Source organism: Neoarius graeffei, chromosome 2 (assembly GCF_027579695.1).
Source record: "Neoarius graeffei isolate fNeoGra1 chromosome 2, fNeoGra1.pri, whole genome shotgun sequence".
In the NCBI taxonomy this organism is placed as follows: Eukaryota; Metazoa; Chordata; class Actinopteri; order Siluriformes; family Ariidae; genus Neoarius; species Neoarius graeffei.
The window spans coordinates 37,596,027-37,616,539 of record NC_083570.1 but is presented as its reverse complement, the minus strand read 5'-3'; the positions used below and the strand labels follow the sequence as shown (position 1 = coordinate 37,616,539).

General features: G+C 42.1%; 1 protein-coding gene across 1 annotated transcript; it reads left to right on the top strand.

Annotated features, from left to right (window-relative positions):
• Nucleotides 1-1,266: 1,266 nt before the first annotated feature.
• Nucleotides 1,267-20,212, top strand: ostm1 (osteoclastogenesis associated transmembrane protein 1). The gene is made up of 6 exons (XM_060914132.1): nt 1,267-1,702; nt 4,116-4,230; nt 4,557-4,651; nt 4,749-4,859; nt 5,137-5,302; nt 14,740-20,212. The coding sequence occupies exons 1-6, from the start codon at nt 1,358-1,360 to the stop codon at nt 14,793-14,795; spliced, it is 888 nt and encodes a 295-aa protein (XP_060770115.1). The 5' UTR covers nt 1,267-1,357; the 3' UTR covers nt 14,796-20,212.
• The last annotated feature ends 301 nt before the right edge of the window (nt 20,213-20,513 follow it).

The following is a 20,513-nucleotide window of genomic DNA, read 5'->3' as shown; positions in this document are numbered from 1 at the left end:
TCACAGGGCCGACACATAGACACAGACAACCATTCACACTCACATTCACACCTATGGTCAATTTAGAGTCACCAGTTAACCTAACCTGCATGTCTTTGGACTGTGGGGGAAACCGGAGCACCCAGAGGAAACCCATGCGGACACGGAGAGAACATGCAAACTCCACACAGAAAGGCCCTCGCCGGCCACGGGGCTCGAACCCGGACCTTCTTGGTGTGAGGCGACAGAGCTAACCACCACACCACCGTGCCGCCCTATGTGAAATATATTTTGTACTAAATATAACAAATTTTAATTAAAAACTATGTGTTGTGAACTTAATACCACATACCAATGGTTATTTTTTTTTAATAAATAATTATCTGGATGTCGATAATTGTAGCTGCTGCTCTAATTTAGTTTAGTTTACTCTGCTTATACTACAGCGATATGCCATTTGTAACAATATTTAATAGAATAGAATAGAATAGAATAGAATAGAATAGAATAGAATAGAATAGAATAGAATAGAGGTGTAAGGGTTTCAGACGTTTTTGCAGTTAAAGTGCCATTCCACCATTGGATGTATTCTTTGGCATAAAATACAATATATTTTATGACAACATGACTAGACAGAGAAATCTTTTAGCTTCAAAATGATATATCAAACATAATTTTTTGACAACACCAAGTATATTAATTTTGCGACCAAAGTCACCTACCCTTTTAATTTCCGCGCGGTAGTGAAACGTGATGTCATCGGCAGGTTCCCCTTCTTGTGTACCGCGTCACGTGTGACGTGGCACAGATTATCAGCAATGGCGGATAGAATGCGATTTCCACTTGTCGATTGCTGTGCCGATATTCACCATCGACCGTCTCCTTTGGGCATCACTTGCTATTTTCCTTCGCTTCTTTTCCGAAGCTGACAATCGCGTTCTATCCGCCATTGCTGATAATCTGTGCCACGTCACACAAGAAGGGGAACCTGCCGATGACATCACGTTTCACTACCGCGTGGAAATTAAAAGGGTAGGTGACTTTGGTCGCAAAATTAATATACTTGTCGTTGTCAAAAAAGTATGTTTGATATATCATTTTGAAGCTAAAAGATTTCTCTGTCTAGTCATGTTGTCATAAAATATATTGTATTTTATGCCAAAAAAAATACATCCAATGGTGGAATGGCACTTTAAGAGACTACAGCAGCTGAACATATCGACAAGTGCCGCTTTCGAATCGTCTTCTCGCGAGAGTTCGTGAGATCACGTGATCAGTGTAAGAAAATGAAAACAGGAAGTCGTGTGCACCAGAAAGCACAGAGATCAGAAAGAAAGAGCAGAGTTCGGGTTTTGACCACTTGGGTGGAAAAAAAAAAATGGGGATTTTTACAAGTTATAGTTGTGTGCTGTGTTTGTTCTTTGGGAGGAATCTGATGTTCGGTGAAATCTCCGTTTATGCCGCAGAACCGAGTGAAGATGAAGAACTAAACCCACCTGCTTTTCGGCAGAACAGCTACTTTCCGGCTCTCAGCCTGTCGGTTTCCTTCCCAGAGGAGCTGGAAGTTATTGATCACTGCATGGAACTGCTGCATGATTTCGGTCAGAGATATGCAAGTTTAGCGACCTGTCTAGTATCCAATGCACGTCCTGTTAAAGTGTGTCAGAACTGTTATGGGGGTTATAACAGTTTTCAGGAAATATATGGAAACATATCAGAGGAGGTAAGCGTATTATTATTATTATTATTATTATTATTATATCTTTAAAGACTCTCAGTAGTCTATTAGACTTACTGAAATTCAGACGCGTCCCAAATTGCTCTATAAGTGCACTCTCTAGGGCGTGTTTGATGTGTATGGCTTGCATAGCCTAAGAAGTTAGTGAAGAAGTATATATGCAGCATAGAGCTATTTGGGATACAGCCTTTGTTTTGCAGAAGTCCCCAGCCTGGTCACATGCACCACAAACTCGTGATGTGCACAATCACAGCATCACTCATTTCACCAATCAGGAACAATGAATGCTTTTAATCTTCATTTATAGGCAACATTTTACTGAGTAAGACCTCATCTTTACATTGGTGAGCTTTCTTGCTATGATATTATTTGGGAAATTAAGATTCCAGCAGCATCATTTACAGATAAACATTCTCATCTCATTATCTCTAGCTGCTTTATCCTGTTCTACAGGGTCCTAGGCAAGCTGGAGCCTATCCCAGCGGGGTACACCCTGGACAAGTCGCCAGGTCATCACAGGGCTGACACATAGACACAGACAACCATTCACACTCACATTCACACCTACGGTCAATTTAGAGTCACCAGTTAACCTAACCTGCATGTCTTTGGACTGTGGGGGAAACCGGAGCACCCGGAGGAAACCCACGCGGACACGGGGAGAACGTGCAAACTCCGCACAGAAAGGCCCTCGCCGGCCATGAGGCTTGAACCCGGACCTTCTTGCTGTGAGGCGACAGGGCTAACCACTACACCACCGTGCTGCCCGTATTTACATATATAAAAAGAATAAGATATGGGGAAGGGGGGGACAGTAGGAGAGATATTGCACATTGTCCGGTATTGCTTATTGTCAGGCTAGGCTACTGCTCCTTCCCGTCCTCTGTCCTCCTGTTACCCCTCCTCCCCCCCAGAGAGGAGTTGTACAGTCTGATGGCGTGAGGGACGAAGGATTTTTTAAGTCTGTTCGTCCTGCACTTGGGAAGGAGCATTCTGTCACTGAACAGGCTCCTCTGGTTGCTGATGACGGTGTGCAGAGGGTGACTGGCATCGTCCATGATGTTCAGTAGTTTGTCCATAGACCTCTTCTCTGCCACCGTCACCAGAGAGTCCAGCTTCATGCCGACCACAGAGCCGGCCCGCCTGATCAGTTTGTCCAGCCTGGATGTGTCCTCCTTGGATGTGCTGTCCCCCAGCACACCACGGTGTAAAACAGGACACTGGCGACCACAGACTGATAGAACATCCACAGGAGTTTCCTGCAGATGTTAAAGGACCGCAGCCTCCTAAGGAAGTACAGCCTGCTCTGTCCCTTCCTGTATAAGTGACTGGTGTTGCAAGTCCAGTCCAGCTTGCTGTCCAGCCACAGCCCGAGGTACTTGTAGGAGTCCACAGCCTCCACCTCGACTCCCTTATCAGAACTGGTCGTGACCTTGTTCTGGACCTCCCAAAGTCAATGACCAGCTCCTTGGTCTTCGAGGTGTTGAGCTGCAGATGGTTCCTGTTATGCTGTTTGGGGGGAGAAAAGTTATTCCTAAGGGCTTTATCCAGGCCAGGATTGTGATGAATCTGGTGCCAGTGAGGCAGGAATACACCCTGAAAGGGCCACCAGTCCATCAGGACACACATGTTCATATGTTCACCTAGCAGCATGTTTTGAGAACCTCGAAGAAACCCATGTGGACAAGGAGAGAACAAGTAAGTCAGAAAAGCCAAGCCAAGAAGCCTTTATTCGTTACACATATACACTTAAGCACACAGTGAAATTTAACCCATCTGAAGCAGTGAACACGCACGCACACACATACCCAGAGCTGTGGGCAGCTACGCTACGGTGCCCAGGGAGCAGTTGGAGGTTAGGTGTCTTACTCAAGGGCACTTCAGCCCAACCTCAGGCCATGGCTGCCCTATGTTAACCTAACCGCATGTCTGAACTGTTGGGGAAATCTGAGCACCCGGAGGAAACCCACGCAGACACGGGGAGAACATGCAAACTCCACACGGAAAGGCCCCTGTCGGCCACTGGGCTCAAACCCAGAACCTTCTTGCTGTGAGGCGACAGCGCTAACCACCGCACCACCATACGGCCCTAAACACTAACCCAGTGGAAACCAGAATGCTGCTATTTACTAGTTCATGTATCATACGCTATATTGCCAAAAGTATATGGATGCCTAACCATCACATGCACATGTGGTTCTTCTCCCAACTGTTGCTACAAAGTTATACAAGTGTACAGAATGTCCCTGTATGTCATAGCATTACAATTTCCCTTCAGTGGAGCTAAGAATCCCAAACTGTGATGATTTTCAGTACTGGATAAGTACACACCATGACTTAGACTGCTGAGCTCCATATTGTATCCAAAATGAGAAAACGGTACCTTTTCTTGACCTAGGTGGGGCCTGGGAACACGAGCTGTTATGACTTCCTGTTTCGCTCAGATAGGCTGATGCTGCTGTACAACCTGAACAAGAGCTTAGAAGACATCTGGCTGTCGTCTGAATGCGTCAGTGAGTAGTGTAATCATGTCTTGTTTGTTTGTCCAAGAACACCTCAGCCAACACAAGCAGGTGGCCAGCTTTGATAATCACTGTTTGTTGATTTGCCACGCTGTACAATGCTGGATACGTGTATGTCCTGGGTTTGTCGTATCTCTCCACAGTGTCTTTATGCTATGATTGGCTGTTCCTCTTGAATTTGTGAAGATGCATCCAGTTGAGGTCATGCTGGCTATAGGGATTGGTGTAAAAGGGATATTGGGTTGTTTGACTGATTTTTAAATCAATGAGTATCCTATAACGTCACTTTTTTTTTTTTTTTTTTTTGTGCTCCTCAGATTGTCTGACTGAAGATCAGAAAAACGTGTCGAATGCCACACTTGACTTCATAGAGCAACTCAATCAGTTGCTGACCTGCTTTCAGAAATACCACGTAATGTCGTTTCTGTAATAATGTAAATAGATGTTAATCTTGTGGTTCATAAGACGATGACTAAAGTGTGCTGTATGTGTTCGTGTTCTTTCCACAGAGGAACCACTCTGAGCTGTGTGTCGAGTGCAGGACCTTGTATAAAGCACTCAGTTATCTGTATAGTAACATGTCAAAAACCAAGAAACTCTGTATTGATGTGGAGGATGCGGTGAGCGGTGATCTAAAGTACACCTTTAAGTCCATATAAGGCATTTCCTGTGCTCAGAAATAGCCGCATTATTTACAGTTTATCCATTTGTATTAGCCAGCATTTGAATGTTTTCCTGCTAGAGCACACGTGCTGATTCGCATGGAAAACACTAAAATGCTGCATTGCTTTTGTTTTCCATTTCAGCTCTAAAATGTTTCATCCTCAAGCTTTCATGTGAAACTCTACACCAGCAAGAGTCATTCTAGCTTTTCACTTTGCTCCATATCTTTCCTAGATGAATGTGACGCGGCATTTGTGGAGCAAGAACTTCACCTGTTCGTTACAGAGGGAAGAGAATGTGCCGGTCATCGTCGTATCCAGTTTCATGCTCTTCCTTCCATTCATCTTCTACTTGAGCAACTACCTGCACTCGGAACAAAAGAAACGCAAGCTCATACACCGTAAGCCTCTCTCTTTTCGCTAGAGTTGGTTGTGCCTGTGAGAGAGGAGATGAGATGGGTGTGTTTCAGAATGGCGGGGGATTATGCACCTTCAACAAACAAACGTAAAAGAGGAGATATAGTAGTAGGAGATAAAGGTCTTGTGTGATGGAACAGAAGCACGTTTGCTTGATATTGATATCAAAACCGTTCTTAGTCAGGAGCCTGAGAGAGCATAACTGGGCCAGAATTTAAAGTGTACCGGTACTGGTCGTGCTTACAAGATTAATTGTGCTTTATGTATTACTTATAGACAAAAGACGCATACATTCAGTCAAAAAAAAAAAAAACAGCGTTAAAGCACTTTTGTGGACAATTTTATTCTGTGAATTACTCGCGGAGGCAGAACCACAGGGAGCGGCCATTGCCGGCTGGAAGTGGCGTACAGTCGTTGATGCCGGGTTATCGGGTGCGAGTAAGCAAGCAGTGTTCTGTGGGTCGAGATCTAATACTTGTAATAGATCTTTATTTTATAGCACATATCTATTATTTCATGCCATTATGTGCAAGTAGACATATGCCGAGGGCGGCACGGTGGTGTAGTGGTTAGCGCTGTCGCCTCACAGCAAGAAGGTCCTGGGTTCGAGCCCCGTGGCCGGCGAGGGCCTTTCTGTGTGGAGTTTGCATGTTCTCCCCGTGTCCGCGTGGGTTTCCTCCGGGTGCTCCGGTTTCCCCCACAGTCCAAAGACATGCAGGTTAGGTTAACTGGTGACTCTAAATTGACCGTAGGTGTGAATGTGAGTGTGAATGGTTGTCTGTGTCTATGTGTCAGCCCTGTGATGACCTGGCGACTTGTCCAGGGTGTACCCCGCCTTTCGCCCGTAGTCAGCTGGGATAGGCTCCAGCTTGCCTGCGACCCTGTAGAAGGATAAAGCGGCTAGAGATAATGAGATGAGATGAGACATATGCCGCTTTTCCACTACCAACGCGGCTGAGTTGGGCTGAGCCGTGCTGAGTTGGGCTGAGTCGAGCTGAGTGGGGCTGTTGGGGTTGCATTTCGACTACAACCGCGCTGAACCGTGCTGGCTGGAAGTGGGTGGACACATTGGGTGGAGTTAGCGAAAGTGGGTGGACGTCACGTGATGTCGTTAGGCGGCGCAAACAGTGACATCAGTGAGCTTTTAAGCGGTAGTCTCACGACCCGGATAGTAAACAATAAACATGGAGTCGTTAGTGTTGCTGGTCTTGGTGCTGTGGCTTGTTGTCACCGACAACGCCAACAGATACTGGCAAGAGCGTATAGATGAGGCGAGGCGCATAAGGCTTCAGAAATTCTTGTAATTCGTAATTATTATTCTTCCGGGTTTACGGTGTTTACAGATCCCAGCGTGCTCGCGGGGCGTGTGTGGGCATGTGAGGACACTCCTCCTCACCAATCAGTGCACAGGGGAGTGTCTCCTCACGCCCCTAGCCCCACTCGGCTCGGTTTGGCTCGCTTCAGCCCTACTTCAAAACCGTGCGAGTTTTGGGTGCTGAGTAGGGCTGAAGCAAGCCGAGTCGTGCTGCTCTGAGGTAGTCGAAACGCGAGCCGTGTCGAGCTGAAGTGAACTGAAAAAGGGTAGTGGAAAAGGGCCATTGGTTGTACTTTGGGATCAAGAGCTTCGCCGGCGAAGCTCGACAGGTTTAGAATGAGTAGGGCAAGTATTGAGAGATATCTTCGAGGTTTTTATCATACAAGCAAGATAAACATATTGACAAACTTTACACTTTCCTATGTGCCCACTGCCAAATAATAATATATTTTCTAAATTAGATGAAACATAAAACTTGTCACCTTCCTCAGTCACACCTGAGTGCGCACTTCCACATTCATAAGACTATTCACATGCCCTGTGTCCAAAATCACTCACGATCTAGGGCACTATAATAGTGAGGACGCCATTTTGTAGTGCTGTCCAAAATGATAGTGAGGATTATTACACCCTATATAGTGCACTCAAAGTATCCCACAATGCATCACGAAAAGTAGTGTACAACCGATGGTCACTAACCAAGCAATATATCCCATCATGCATTGCGGTCACGCTGAAAGAAATCAAATTAAAAGTCTCAAATTTGATTTAATAAAAAGGCAGCGGCAAAGAAGAAAGTATTCAGCCTTGATTTAAAAAAAAAAACAAGCAAACTGAAAGATGCAGGTACTTTTGTACTGATTAATGTGGGAAATACGCTCAGGATAATATGTATTTATTATTTTGAAAACCCACCAGCTGACTGATCTGACACATTTTAAAGGAGAACTGAAGTCATCTTTAAACTTGCTTTATTTCTTAATTAATGTGTTGTTCACTTAAGTTTTCGGTTTTATTAACCTTATATCGTGACTCGTATTGGTATATGATATTATACTTATGGGCCTTTTCAGTTTTTAGCCATGTTGAATGTAGTTCGTTTGGTCCACAGCAGGCGATCTTCACGAGACTTGTGCGAGACTTCAAACGTTAAGTGTCGGCACCGCCACTTTGAAAACTGTTTACACAGCGGCCAGGTCGCCATATCATTCCAATTTAGATTAATTTCAAGATTTGACAGCTTCATTAGTGATGGAGATTATTCCATACGACTTTGAACCAACGTGGAATAGAGAAGGGTTGGAAAGACGACAGGCTGAGGACTAGTCCGTCGCTCTGGTATTTACGTCATTACTGTCACACAATTAAAACGTGCCAGATCAGGCGGCTGGTGGGTTTTCAAAATAATAAATACATGCATGTATTTCTGTGATGATATACATATTATACTGAGCGCATTTCCCACATAATCCTCTCTGAAGTTTCGGACAGCACTACAAAATGGTGTCCTCACTATATAGTGCCGTATATAGTGAGTAGGGAGCGATTTTGGACACAGGGAAAACTTTCGGCTTGATTACGTCAGCATTCGAAGGAGGGCGCGCGTGTCTTTTGACAACGTTGGCAGATGTTGGTCACTTTGATTTCCGCTGTACGTTTTACTTCCGTCCTACGATGTCTCGCACAGGTCTCAGCGAATCTCGTTTACAGCCATTGCTTTGCCATATGGACTGATCTATTACACAGCCTATTTCAAACTCTTGTAACTTGCTCTAGCAGTGACAAAATAGCTGTCAGAAATGCATTCCTACATTTTATAAAATGAGATGAAATAGAATTTTGATGATGATAAATTTGCCTTCAGTTCCCCTTTAATTGTGCGACGGTAATGATGTAAATACCAGCGCGATGGACTAGTGTCCGAAAGCGTTTTTTCATTTTACCAATGAGCTCACTTCTGTAGTCCTCTATATAGTAATTCCCTATGTAGGGAGGAGTGAACGAGTGAGTGATTTCAGACACAGGGCTGGTCTGTGTGTTAATCTCGGTTTACAGTAAAGTAGGTGTGGCCTCTGTCAGTTATAGTAAAGGAGGCGGGCCTCTTTACTCCAGTAGCTGTAGAGTTGTGATCGAGACTGCAGTGCATTATGGGTAATCAGCTGATGCATCATATGGCCTTTTCATTTTTTTTTTTTTTTTAAATCTTTAATACAGGCTATATCCTCCACAGCTAATATAACACCACACACACTTTACGGTACAGCACATTTTATTTATTCTTGCTCATGAATAATACATGCGCATACAGTTAGTCCATGCAGAGCTCAAACCAACGACACTGAACTGAACACACCCCTAATTTCACAAAGGCAGAATTACACTTAACACACTTTCAAATTCTTGTATTCATTCATTCGGTTTTGATTGGTTTCTCTTTCGCAGTGGGAACGCGTAAACAGAATAAAATCTGTCTGACGTAGTTTAGGCTATTTGGAGGTAAAACTTGTTGCGAGATGGTACACGGATTTTATGCACTTCGGATGATTCAGTTCATGATTCAGGACAGCGATTTGGCTCAATCTTGAGAACTGCGACACTGATGATGAACAGTGCCCTTATTTTATTTATTTATTTATTTATTTATTTTTTACATTATTTTACACTTCGACTCGATCCAGCCAAAGATAAGCTCGAGTAAGTGTAAATATTTCTTACAAGCAGATCGGTTGATAATGTGTTATCTTAGACTGGTGTTTGCAACACGGGGTCAGTGACCAGTCCACTGCAGCCCAGACAATCAGACAAACCAATGACTGTGCGTCACTACCAGTGCTGGAACAGCCCATGAAGGAGGCAACATGTCGCTGACCATGCCTGACTGTCAGAACAGTGACTTAAAACTCGCGTGTACTTGACAAGAGCTTATGACGAACGTTACATGACAGAACCACTGGTATCATACCTGATATTTTGAAATAGCTAGTAATTAAAATTCATTACAGGTACACTTTTTTTAAGATAAGAAACTTTTTATTCATCCCTTGATAGGGAAATTTACATGTTACAGCAGCTCACAAATAGAAAGAGTCAGGAATAAACAGTAACAAAAAATAGAGTGCAATAAAAGCATATTAAAAAAAAAAAAAGTCCTATATTTGTGTATATAAATAAAAACATGAGCTGTGTACATAATATTCGCAACTAAATAAGAATAGTACTTAAACTGAATTAGAATATTGCACTAATAAAATACTGGCAGCTGAAATAGAAATATAATATTGCACCAGGTAGTAAATGTTATTGCACAGCGGATGTTACACCAAGGTAGTAAATATTATTACACCGTATAACATGAATAATGAGGATGGAATCTTTGTGTAAAGTAACCAAAAAATGACAAACACAGCCTATGAACATAATTGCACACAACAATATAAGAGTGACACTTAAAAGTAGACGGCCTTTCGATTTCATAAAATTGGTGAAATTTAGTTCCCTCTGAAATTTGATCTTTGTGATTTGTTTATTTCTGTAATATCTTTAAAAAAAGCCATTCTGTGGCTGGGAAGTTACTTAATTTGAGGGGATTCCTGAGCAAATAATGTGCATGAAATCTCTTGCTTTGCGCAGTCAAGCAGACAGAGGAAGTCCGTGTGCGCATGCGCAGGTTTACCTTTCATCGTTGTTGTCTTCATCGTCTTTTGGGATTTGCAGCAGCTGGCGTCCACAGTGTTGCATTACTGCCATCTACAGGTTTACCTTGACCGTGCACTGACGGTTACATCATTCTGTCGCTAAACGAACAGCTGATCACACCGAGGTGCTCGCTGACCACCGATATTTATTAGTTTGGTCCTGCGTTTCCTTTCCTTCACAACATAACGTCTTTTCTTCTCACTTTGTTATTCTAGTCGGTCTTTCACATTTCATTCTTCATTCACATCCTCCATTTTTCTCTCCCGTTTCAAATCTGTATCCCACAATGCCTTGTGTGAACGGGGAAAGCCCACCACATGATGCATGATGTAGTATCTTGTATTGCGTCATGGTGAAGCAAGAAAAAATAATGGAGAATTTAGGGCCACATGGTCCTAAATTCATTACTTGTTCTATTTATATTAAAAAAAATAATAAATTGGAAGTCTGTGACTTGAATCCAATAGCTTTTGGTCCACTAAGCAAAAATAATTGGGTGTCAGGGAAAATTCTTTTTATGACCTAAACTTGGAAAAATCTGAAAGGCAGGCTACCTTTAAATAAGAAAATAATACTTGCAGATGAAAAGGATATTGTACCAAATCGTAATTATTGCACACTATAAGTAGATCCTCCTAACATCCTCCTCTCACACACTTCTTCAATGGATTCCGGAGGGCAGACCAGGACAGAGCTGGCCCTTTTCATCAGCTTGTTGAGCCATTTCCTGTCCCTCTCGGAGCTTCCACATCTCCAACAGACCATGGCGAAGAAGATAGCAGATGCTACCAAAGTGTCCTAGAATGTCCTCAACAGTGTCTTGCACACTCCAAATGACCTCAGTCCTTGGGAGAATTTGGGAGGATGGGTGGCTTCCCTGTCTCACCTGTCAATCAGAGTGACCTGTAGGTGTTCAGCTGCTTTATGCCACAAACAGTAGTTAGAAACGATACATCAGCTGCGTTCATGTGTCTCACAGGAAGCTCATGTTAGTCCTCTGCATCGCAGCTTGGTAGAGAACTATTGGGTGACAACTAAATTGGGAATAAAATCTTTAAAAATAGTAACTGGTAGGTGCATGTCTATCGAGCAGTGTTGGACTCGAGTCACTAAACCCCAAGTCCAGTCTCAAGTCATTAAAAAAAAAAATTCAAGTCGAGTCCGAGAACAAGACTCCAACGGCACCATTTGACGGTGGCTGTTTTAGCACCATTAACATGAGTTTGTTCCTGAACATGACATATGAACAGGTGAATGTGCATTCTCTTTGTCAGGGAGTGTGATATATTCTGTCGGAGATGGTTGGGAGACGGATGTAAGTGCAGAAGGTGTGTTTATTCATACGAATGAAGACCGGTAAACAATCCAGAACGGCAGGCAAAATCGTAAAACAGTGAAACAGGCAGTAGGTTGAGTGAGTTACAAACAGGCTATTGTAGACTCGGCAGAATCAAAGACAAGAAACAGGAAATCTGGGATCAGGAAACCAAACAAGGAAATAAGGCTCGGTAATGTCAGCAGTGCAACTCAATACTTCGCAAAGTAAGTGTGTTTTCACAGTCTTCATATAGGTGCACTAATTGTGCCTTAATCCTGTGCAGGTGTGAGTCGTTCACAGCACACACGAGAGTCCGCTTGGCGCATGCGCTGTCCAGAGCGCGCCTGAGAGTCTATCTGATGCACGCACCAAGGCGTGCAGGTGTGACATTCTTGCACTAAATTAGTACAAAAATTAATATCGATATACAGTGGAGGAAATAATTATTTGATCCCTTGCTGATTTTGTAAGTTTGTCCACTGACAAAGAAATGAACATTCTATAATTTTAATGGTAGGTTTATTTTAACTGTGAGAGACAAAACATCAAAAATAAAATCCAGAAAATAACTTCATATAAAAAAGATTTGCATTTCTTTGAGTGAAATAAGTATTTGAACCCTCTAGCAAACAAGACTTAGTATTTGGTGGCAAAACCCTTGTTGGCAAGTACAGCGGTCAGAAGTTTCTTGTAGTTGATGACCAGGTTTGCGCACACGTCAGGAGGAATTTTGGTCCACTCCTCTTTGCAGATCATCTCTAGATCATTAAGGTTTTGAGGCTGTCGCTTCGCAACTCGGAGCTTCAGCTCCCTCCATAGGTTTTCTATGGGATTAAGGTCCGGAGACTGGCTAGGCCACTCCATGACCTTAATGTGCTTCTTCTTGAGCCACTCCTTTGTTGCCTTGGCTGTATGTTTTGGGTCATTGTCGTGCTGGAAGACCCATCCATGACCCATTTTCAGCGTCCTGGCAGAGGGAAGGAGGTTGTCACTCAGGATTTTATGGTACATGGCCGCATCCATTCTTTTGTTGATGCGGTGAAGTAGTCCTGTGCCCTTAGTAGAGAAACACCCCCAAAGCATAATGTTTCCACCTCCATGCTTGACAGTGAGGATGGTGTTCTTCAGGTCATAGTCAGCATTTTTCTTCCTCCAAACACGGCGAGTTGAGTTAATGCCAAAGAGCTCGGTTTTGGTCTCATCTGACCACAGCACCTTCTCCCAGTCACTCTCAGAATCATTCAGGTGTTCATTGGCAAACTTCAGATGGGCCTGCACATGTGCCTTCTTGAGCAGGGGGACCTTGCGGGCACTGCAGGATTTTAATCCATTACGGCGTAATGTTACCAATGGTTTTCTTGGTGACTGTGGTCCCAGCTGCCTTAAGATCATTAACAAGCTCCTGCCGTGTAGTTCTAGGCTGATCTCTCACCTTTCTCGTGATCATTGATACCCCACGAGGTGAGATCTTGCGTGGGGCCCCAGACCGAGGTTGATTGATGGTCATTTTGTATTTCTTCCATTTTCGAACTATTGCACCAACAGTTGTCATCTCCTCACCCAGCTTCTTGCTTATGGTTTTGTAGCCCAGTCCAGCCTTGTGTAGCTCTACAATCTTGTCCCTGACATCCTTAGACAGCTCTTTGGTCTTGCCCATGTTGGAGAGGTTGGAGTCTGATTGATTGATTGATTGATTGATTGGTTCTTTGGACAAGTGTCTTTTATACAGGTGTCAATTTAAGACTGCCGTCTTTAATGCAGGTAACGAGTTGATTAGGAGTGTCTAACTAGTCTTTGGGAGACAGAACTCTTAATGGTTAGTAGGGGATCAAATACTTATTTCACTCAACGAAATGCAAATCTCATCTCATTATCTGTAGCCGCTTTATCCTGTTCTACAGGGTCGCAGGCAAGCTGGAGCCTATCCCAGCTGACTATGGGCGAAAGGTATTTTATAAAATGTGATTTTTCTGGATTTTCTTTTTGATATTCTATCTCTCACTGTTAAAATAAACCTACCCTTAAAATTATAGACTGTTCATATCTTTGCCAGTGGGCAAACTTACAAAATCAGCAAGGGATCAAATAATTATTTCCTCCACTGTAAATATCTTGTGGCAAATTATTATGGCATGTTACAAAAAAAATAAAGAAAAAATCAGAGTCCTCATCTCCAATTTACGAGTCCGAATGCAGTTAACGCACGAGTCCGAGTCCAAGTCATCAGTGCTCAAGTCACGAGCCCTTAAAATTAGGGCACAAGTCCTGGACTTGAGTACTACAAGCCTGGTATCAGGACATAACCTTCTTAGGAAGATGATCTGGATGGTGGACCTGCAGTAGCAGGAGTGGACAGGATGGTTGTCCTGAAACTAGGCTCCAATATGGAAGGGATAATGTATGCTGTAATACAAATAATATACGGTAAGAAAGTTAGCCAATTAATGGAGACTAGTTATGATCTTTATTGTCTTCTAACAAAGGTAGCACAGCATGCTTGCATAGTCGTTAGCCAATGAGTTTCAGCTAAGAGATTTGGTTTTCTGTTATCGCATGGCAAGTAAAGACGAGCCTATTATTTGAGTCTGGCTAGCATCTCTTTCTTTTCTCTCGATATGTTTGTCAGGTGATTGCACCTTAGGCTTAGTAGGAGATTTTGTATTATAGTTTCCACATACAGGTATGTTTTGTTAATTGTTCTATCGTGAGTGAGATTGAGCCCCACCCTTCGTGCGACGTGTGTAGTGCAGCAGGTGTTTGGATTCGGAACCGTGTGCTGTATCGGCATGCATATGGTTAGTTTAAACATGGCTACATATCAAGCGATAATGTTATTTTGCGGAAGTAGACTTTTTTTTTTCTGGTAGTGATCTGTCCACCCCTGATCTCCTCTATTAATGGCATGAGATATATTGCTTTTATGTACTTGAAATCTTTGGTAGGTTTAATTTCCTCGCAAATGATATACAGAGTTATGACACTTTTTTTTTTTTTTTTTTTTTTTAAAGTGAAGTTTAATAATGTCTTGGTGTTAAGAATTAGCTTTCTATATACTTTAAAAAAAATGCCTGATTTTATTTATTCCTTTACAGCCAAGCGAGTCAAATCCAACCACAGCCTGATGAATATCCAAGGCAAGTACAGCTGAATGGGCAAGGAGAAGGAGGGACAACCAGCCATCCTTTCCATTTTTCCAAAAGGAACACGCCTGGTGGATGTGGGATAGATTGTAAAATATCCACGGATTGTATGAATTTATTAAGTCACTTATTGTGATGCACTCATATTTGACACGTTTTCTTCTGCTGTTTAATTTTGCTGACCATGTGAATGAATGCACTGTTTATGACCATATGGACTACTTTGTCGAGATTTGTGACTTTTGCCTTATGAGAATGAGCGCTGATGTTCAAGAGTTCGAGCTGAGACTGGTTATTCCGTCATCCTGCTTGCAATGAAGAGAACATCTTCATGCCTGCTAAAAGCTTTTATTATTTATTTCTGTTGGGTAGTGGGACTCGTACATGTAACATAGCAGCAGTAGCACTGTGGTAAGCACTTGATGTCCATTAGTGATCCATTAATAAATATATGGTGCATGTGTGGAGTGAAGAGGTAAAAGCAATGGGTGAAATGAAAGGAGAATGCACCAAAGAACTATGCAAGTCACGTGATGCCTTTTCTTCTCTCTTTCTCTCTGGTTTTTTCCCCCCCCCTTCTTTGTACACGAAGCAACCATCTCTACCCTTTTTGCTACTAATGTGTTTTGGAGTTACTAGAAGGTCATGCTGTAGCAGTCTGACTGGTTTTTTGATCAAAAACAGAAGAGATATATAATGTGTAAAGACTGGGCGAGTTAAAGGTTCTGACTGCAAAGTTGAATTTTGGGCACAATGTTCTATGCCCACTGCTGTTGGAGTTTCAAAATGTCTCACTGCTGCACACACTGTATATCCGATGTATAAACGTTTTGCTGAAATAAAATGAGTCCTGCATTTTATGATCCAGAGATTGCTGAAGCAAGTGAGCAGTGATATCACGTGACCACCATGGGGCTTGTTTGACCTATTTTTAACCAAAACAAGTTGGCATGGACAAACATAGCGGAATCTGCTCTCCCACCAGCTAAAAGCCAGCGGAAAAGAAAAGGAAAACCTGCCTAATGAGTGCAACTGCAAGGCAGAGCAAGGATAGATGACGTGCCATTTTTCTGGACAGATAACTAAGTCATTCTAGCTAGCGCATAGCTATCTTAGCCTTAGGGCCTCTGCATGCTCTTGCGACAAGGCTTTCGCAGATAGCTTTTCGCAGACAGTTGTAATTTATCGTTGAGCGGGGAGTAATAGGCGTGCGCGATGTTATTCACCGCCACAATGCAAGGGGGCACGAAGTTGCGAAATCGCTAGGAGTAGTTGGTGGGTGTGGTTAGTGGAGTGTTTATCCCCCGGTTACTTATAATGACTAGAACTGGAGTCGTATAGATGTACGTACTTCCTCACTTCCTCGATCAACCGCTCTTCGTGCTGTTCCATTTTCGCTCGTGTTTTTAAAAATGGCGGTCGTGAAAACAAAACAAACCGGGAAAGTAGGGAAGCAGAAGTGCGTGTACAGCGGATGTAGAGTGGACCAATCAGAGCCCTCTTGTCTGCGACGCTGTCTGCGAGGCTTGTGCGGTGGTCACAATTTTTGGGAGGTGTGCGCAGAGCATCTGCGAAGGGGGGGCTACGCAGATGCCATCTGTGATGCCATCTGTGAGGACTGCGTTGTCAGCATAAATTGGCCTTTAGACTACATGGGCTCGACTCCACGGGAGCAAGTATGGAGTTATACGTCTAATGTTTTGATCTTACAGAGAAAGAAATGACACAAAAGCAGTAACAGAGAAAAGATATATTTGTCTTTTATTTCACGGATCTATTCACGAATATCAGCCACAAATTATATCTCTGTGACTCAAAACTCTCCGCGGTCGATGCAGAGTCACGATGTTTTCCTTGTGTCACCATCTCGGTGTGACCCAGTTCCATAGATATGCTAATTAGTTCAAGCTCCTCGCATTCGGCTATTTCCATAGGTTCATACTGTTTACCTCAAGAGGTACGGAAAATGGTCCCAAAACATAGGAAAGCGACTCAGCATATCAAAACGATCACATCTCATCTGTATAGTATTCTTGCGAGACATAAAATGTCATGCACAATAAATTATTTTTTTAAATTTCAGATGACTTTGCAGTTAGTACCTTTTAACTATGCTGTGTTTTGTTCAAGATCGTTTGTGATTTCTAAATGTAAGAGGCTAATTACTGCAGTAGCGACTGAAATAATGATTCGAACAAATGGCTTTGCATGTTTGATATGATTTGCAAAAGATTGGCATAGTTGAAAAGCCACCGTGTTGTTTTCAGGTTACTTGGCTTTAATAGGAATATTTTTCTCCCCATCATTTGCAGCTAATCTAAATGTAGGATAAAGTTACTTGGCCAAAACAATGTGCAGCCACATATCCACTGGCTTTTTGGTCTCATGGAGCTGTGCCATTACTTGTCACACTGGCCTTTAAGCGCATTGCACCTGATTTGTTCAATCATATGATTACTTAGAGATCCTGAGCGAGTGCCAGAGTTGGAAAACAATCTCTTCTGTACACGTTAAACAGATGATGCGATGTACAGAGAATGGCGGATTTCATCCTAATAAGCCTTGTAGCCTGATTTTTGTAAGCAGTCTGGATTTCCTGACCATGGGTGAAAGTCACTATTGCTGTCTAACTTCATCTGCACATGATTGATTAAAGAACCATTGCTTCACCTAAATCGACCCCTATACAGGACAAAGTGAGATGCCTTGAACTCTGCTGTTATTCAGGGCCTGTATAAATGCAGGCCTGTAAACAAAGGATTGTTTGTGTGCGCGCATGCGTGCGTGCACATACAGTGTCTTGCAAAAGTATTCATCGCCCTTCATGTTTGTCCTGTTTTACCGCGTTACAAGCCGGAATCAAAATGGATTTTTGGGGGGGCGGTAGCACCATTTCATTTACATAACATGCCTACGACTTTAAAGGTGAAAGTTGTTTTATTGTGAAACAATTCTTAAGATGAAAAGACAGAAATCTGGAGTGTGTATAGGTATTCACAACCCTCCCCCCCGGTCTCTTGGGGTATGGCTCTATTAGCTTAGCACATCCAGCCACTGGGATTTTTGCCCATTCCTCAAAACAAAACTGCTCCAACTCCTTCAAGTTAGATGGGTTGTGTTGGTGTACAGCAATCTTCAAGTTATGCCACAGATTCTCAATTGGATTGAGGTCTGGGCTTTGACGAGGCCATTCCAAGCCATTTAAATGTTTCCCTTTAAACCACTCCAGTGTTGCTTTAGCAGTATGTTTAGGGTCACTGTCCTGCTGGAACGTGAACCTTTGTCCCAGCTTCAAACCTCTGGCCGACTCAAACAGGTTTTCCTCCAGAGTTGCCCTGTATTTAGTGCCATCCATCTTTCCTTCAGTCCTGACCAGCTTTCCTGTCCCTGCAGATGAAAAACATCCCCACAGCATGATGCTGCCACCACCATGCTTCACTGTAGGAATGGTGTTCTCAGGGTGTTGGGTGTGCACCACACATGGCATTTCCCATGATGGCCCAAAAGTTCAATTTTAGTCTCATTTGACCAGAGAATCCTCTTCCATGTGTTTGGGGAGTCTGCCACATGCTGTTGGGCAAACTCCAAATGTGTTTTCTTAAGCAATGACTTTTTCTTTTTCTGGCCACTCTTCCATAAAGCCCCACTCTGTGGAGTGTACGGCTTAAAGTAGTCTTCTGGACAGATGCTCCCATCTCCGCTGTGGATCTTTGCAGCTCCTTCAGTGTTATCTTTGGTGTCTTTGTTGCATCTCTGATTAATGCCCTCCTTGCCCGGTCTGAGAGTTTTGGTGGGCGGCCTTCTCTTGTCAGGTTTGTAGTGGTGCCATATTCTTTTTATTTTGCTATAATGAATTTAATGGCGCTCCCTGGCATATTCAAAGTTTGGGATATTTTTTATAGCCCAACCCTGAGCTATACTTTCTTCACAACTTTGTCTCTGACCTGTTTGGAGGCTCCTTGGTTTTCATGTTGTTTGCTTAGTAGTGTTGCAGAGTCAGGGTCCTTCCAGAACAGGTTGATTTATACAGATATCATGTGACAGATCATGTGACACTTTGATTGCACACAGGTGGATCTTAATCAACTAATTATGTGGCTTATGAAGTTAATTGTTTGAACCAGCTCTTATTTAGGGGTTTCATACGAAAGGGGGGTGAATACCTATGCACACTCCAGTTTTCTGTTTTTTCATCTTATTGTTTGTGTCACAATAAAACAACAATTTTCACCTTTAAAGCAGTAGGCATGTTGTGTAAATCAAATGGTGCTAACCCTCCAAAAATCCATTTTAATTCCAGCTTGTAATGCAACAAAACAGGACAAACACCAAGGGGGATGAATACTTTTGCAAGACACCGTTTTGTTTACTACATACCTACCATGGCCTTTCACACTATATTGAATTTTTTAAAAATGAAAATTATAAAGTAATTATTCAAGTTCAAATACTTGTCACAGTTCCAACAACAGCAGTGTGAGATCAAACCAGCCACTGCTTAACTCATTTTAGGAGGATGCAGGAAAAAATATAATTTATGATAAAGTGTCAGCCATGTCACATGGACTATCTTTATATAAAATGATAAACTCTCTACAAAGTATTTTTTAAAGTTATTCAGCCTCATATGATTATGTATTAGGGCTATTGTAGGTTTAAAAAAAAAAAGCTGAGGTGGGGGTAATATTCTGAGAAAAATACTCCAAGACTAAGAAGTCACAAATTTACAAGGAAAAGAAAAACTGTGTCCCAGCTGCTGTGCATTCTGGGAAATGTAGTTGAAAATCTCTTAGCGCTTTCTTATTTTTTATTTATTGTTATTATTAACTAATATGCTGTTGCTTCATAGCTTAGTGCCAGTGTTATATATTAGATTTGGTAAACTTTAATCTTGTAAAAATTAATTTCATTTAAATGCTTGGGACAGTGTAAGAAGGAACTTTATAAGAAGTATTACTTTAAAGCCTAAAGTAAAACACAGTACATTGACTCCAGTGTTGCTACTTTCTAATGCACTAGCTTCACTTTCCAGTTTATCTAGACTTGTGGCTGAAATGACTTTTTTCAATTGATCTGTTAATCATTATTATTATTATTATTATTATTGGTAAAAATGAACTAATGGTGCAATGGTAAATATTTTTCATTTCTTAATTGTACAAATAATGTGGAACATTTTGTAGAGATGATAAATAAAAGTATATAATAATAGTTTATATTATATGGACATGAGTGTTTTACTGGGAAATATACCACTCGTATTTTTCATACGAGCTACATCCGGGTCATGGAGATCCAAAATCGTGACAATCGTGACACAGAGATTTCTATATGTCACTTGTGAGGAAATCAATGAATTGTTTTGATAAATTTGGGTACTTTTTGTTTGTGAATGTGTCTATATAATAAAAAGAACATCACCCAATGGTTTGAAGATATGAATTTTATATTCTTGTGTTGAAAAACTTGCATTTTTCATATGAAATACATCACGGATCTGAGTAACATATTTAAATAATATTGGCTGGCTTTGAGTGGTATGTCAGATGTATTCCATTCAGCTAGCATGATACTGAACGAGTCGCAGAAGAGTTCAATATCATGCTCGCTGAATGGAATATATCTGATACACCACAAAAAAAGCCATTATTATTATATACACACTTTTTTCCCAGTTTTTTTATGTCTGTTGGTACTGTATGTTTTTCTCTGGTAAACAAAGGGGA

Coding starts and splice junctions, on each gene's coding strand:
- ostm1 (XM_060914132.1), top strand. CDS start 1,358: ATGGGGATTTTTACAAGTTATAGTTGTGTGCTGTGTTTGTTCTTTGGG. Junction 1,703..4,115: donor ATGGAAACATATCAGAGGAG/GTAAGCGTATTA, acceptor TTCTTGACCTAG/GTGGGGCCTGGGAACACGAG. Junction 5,303..14,739: donor GAAACGCAAGCTCATACACC/GTAAGCCTCTCT, acceptor ATTCCTTTACAG/CCAAGCGAGTCAAATCCAAC.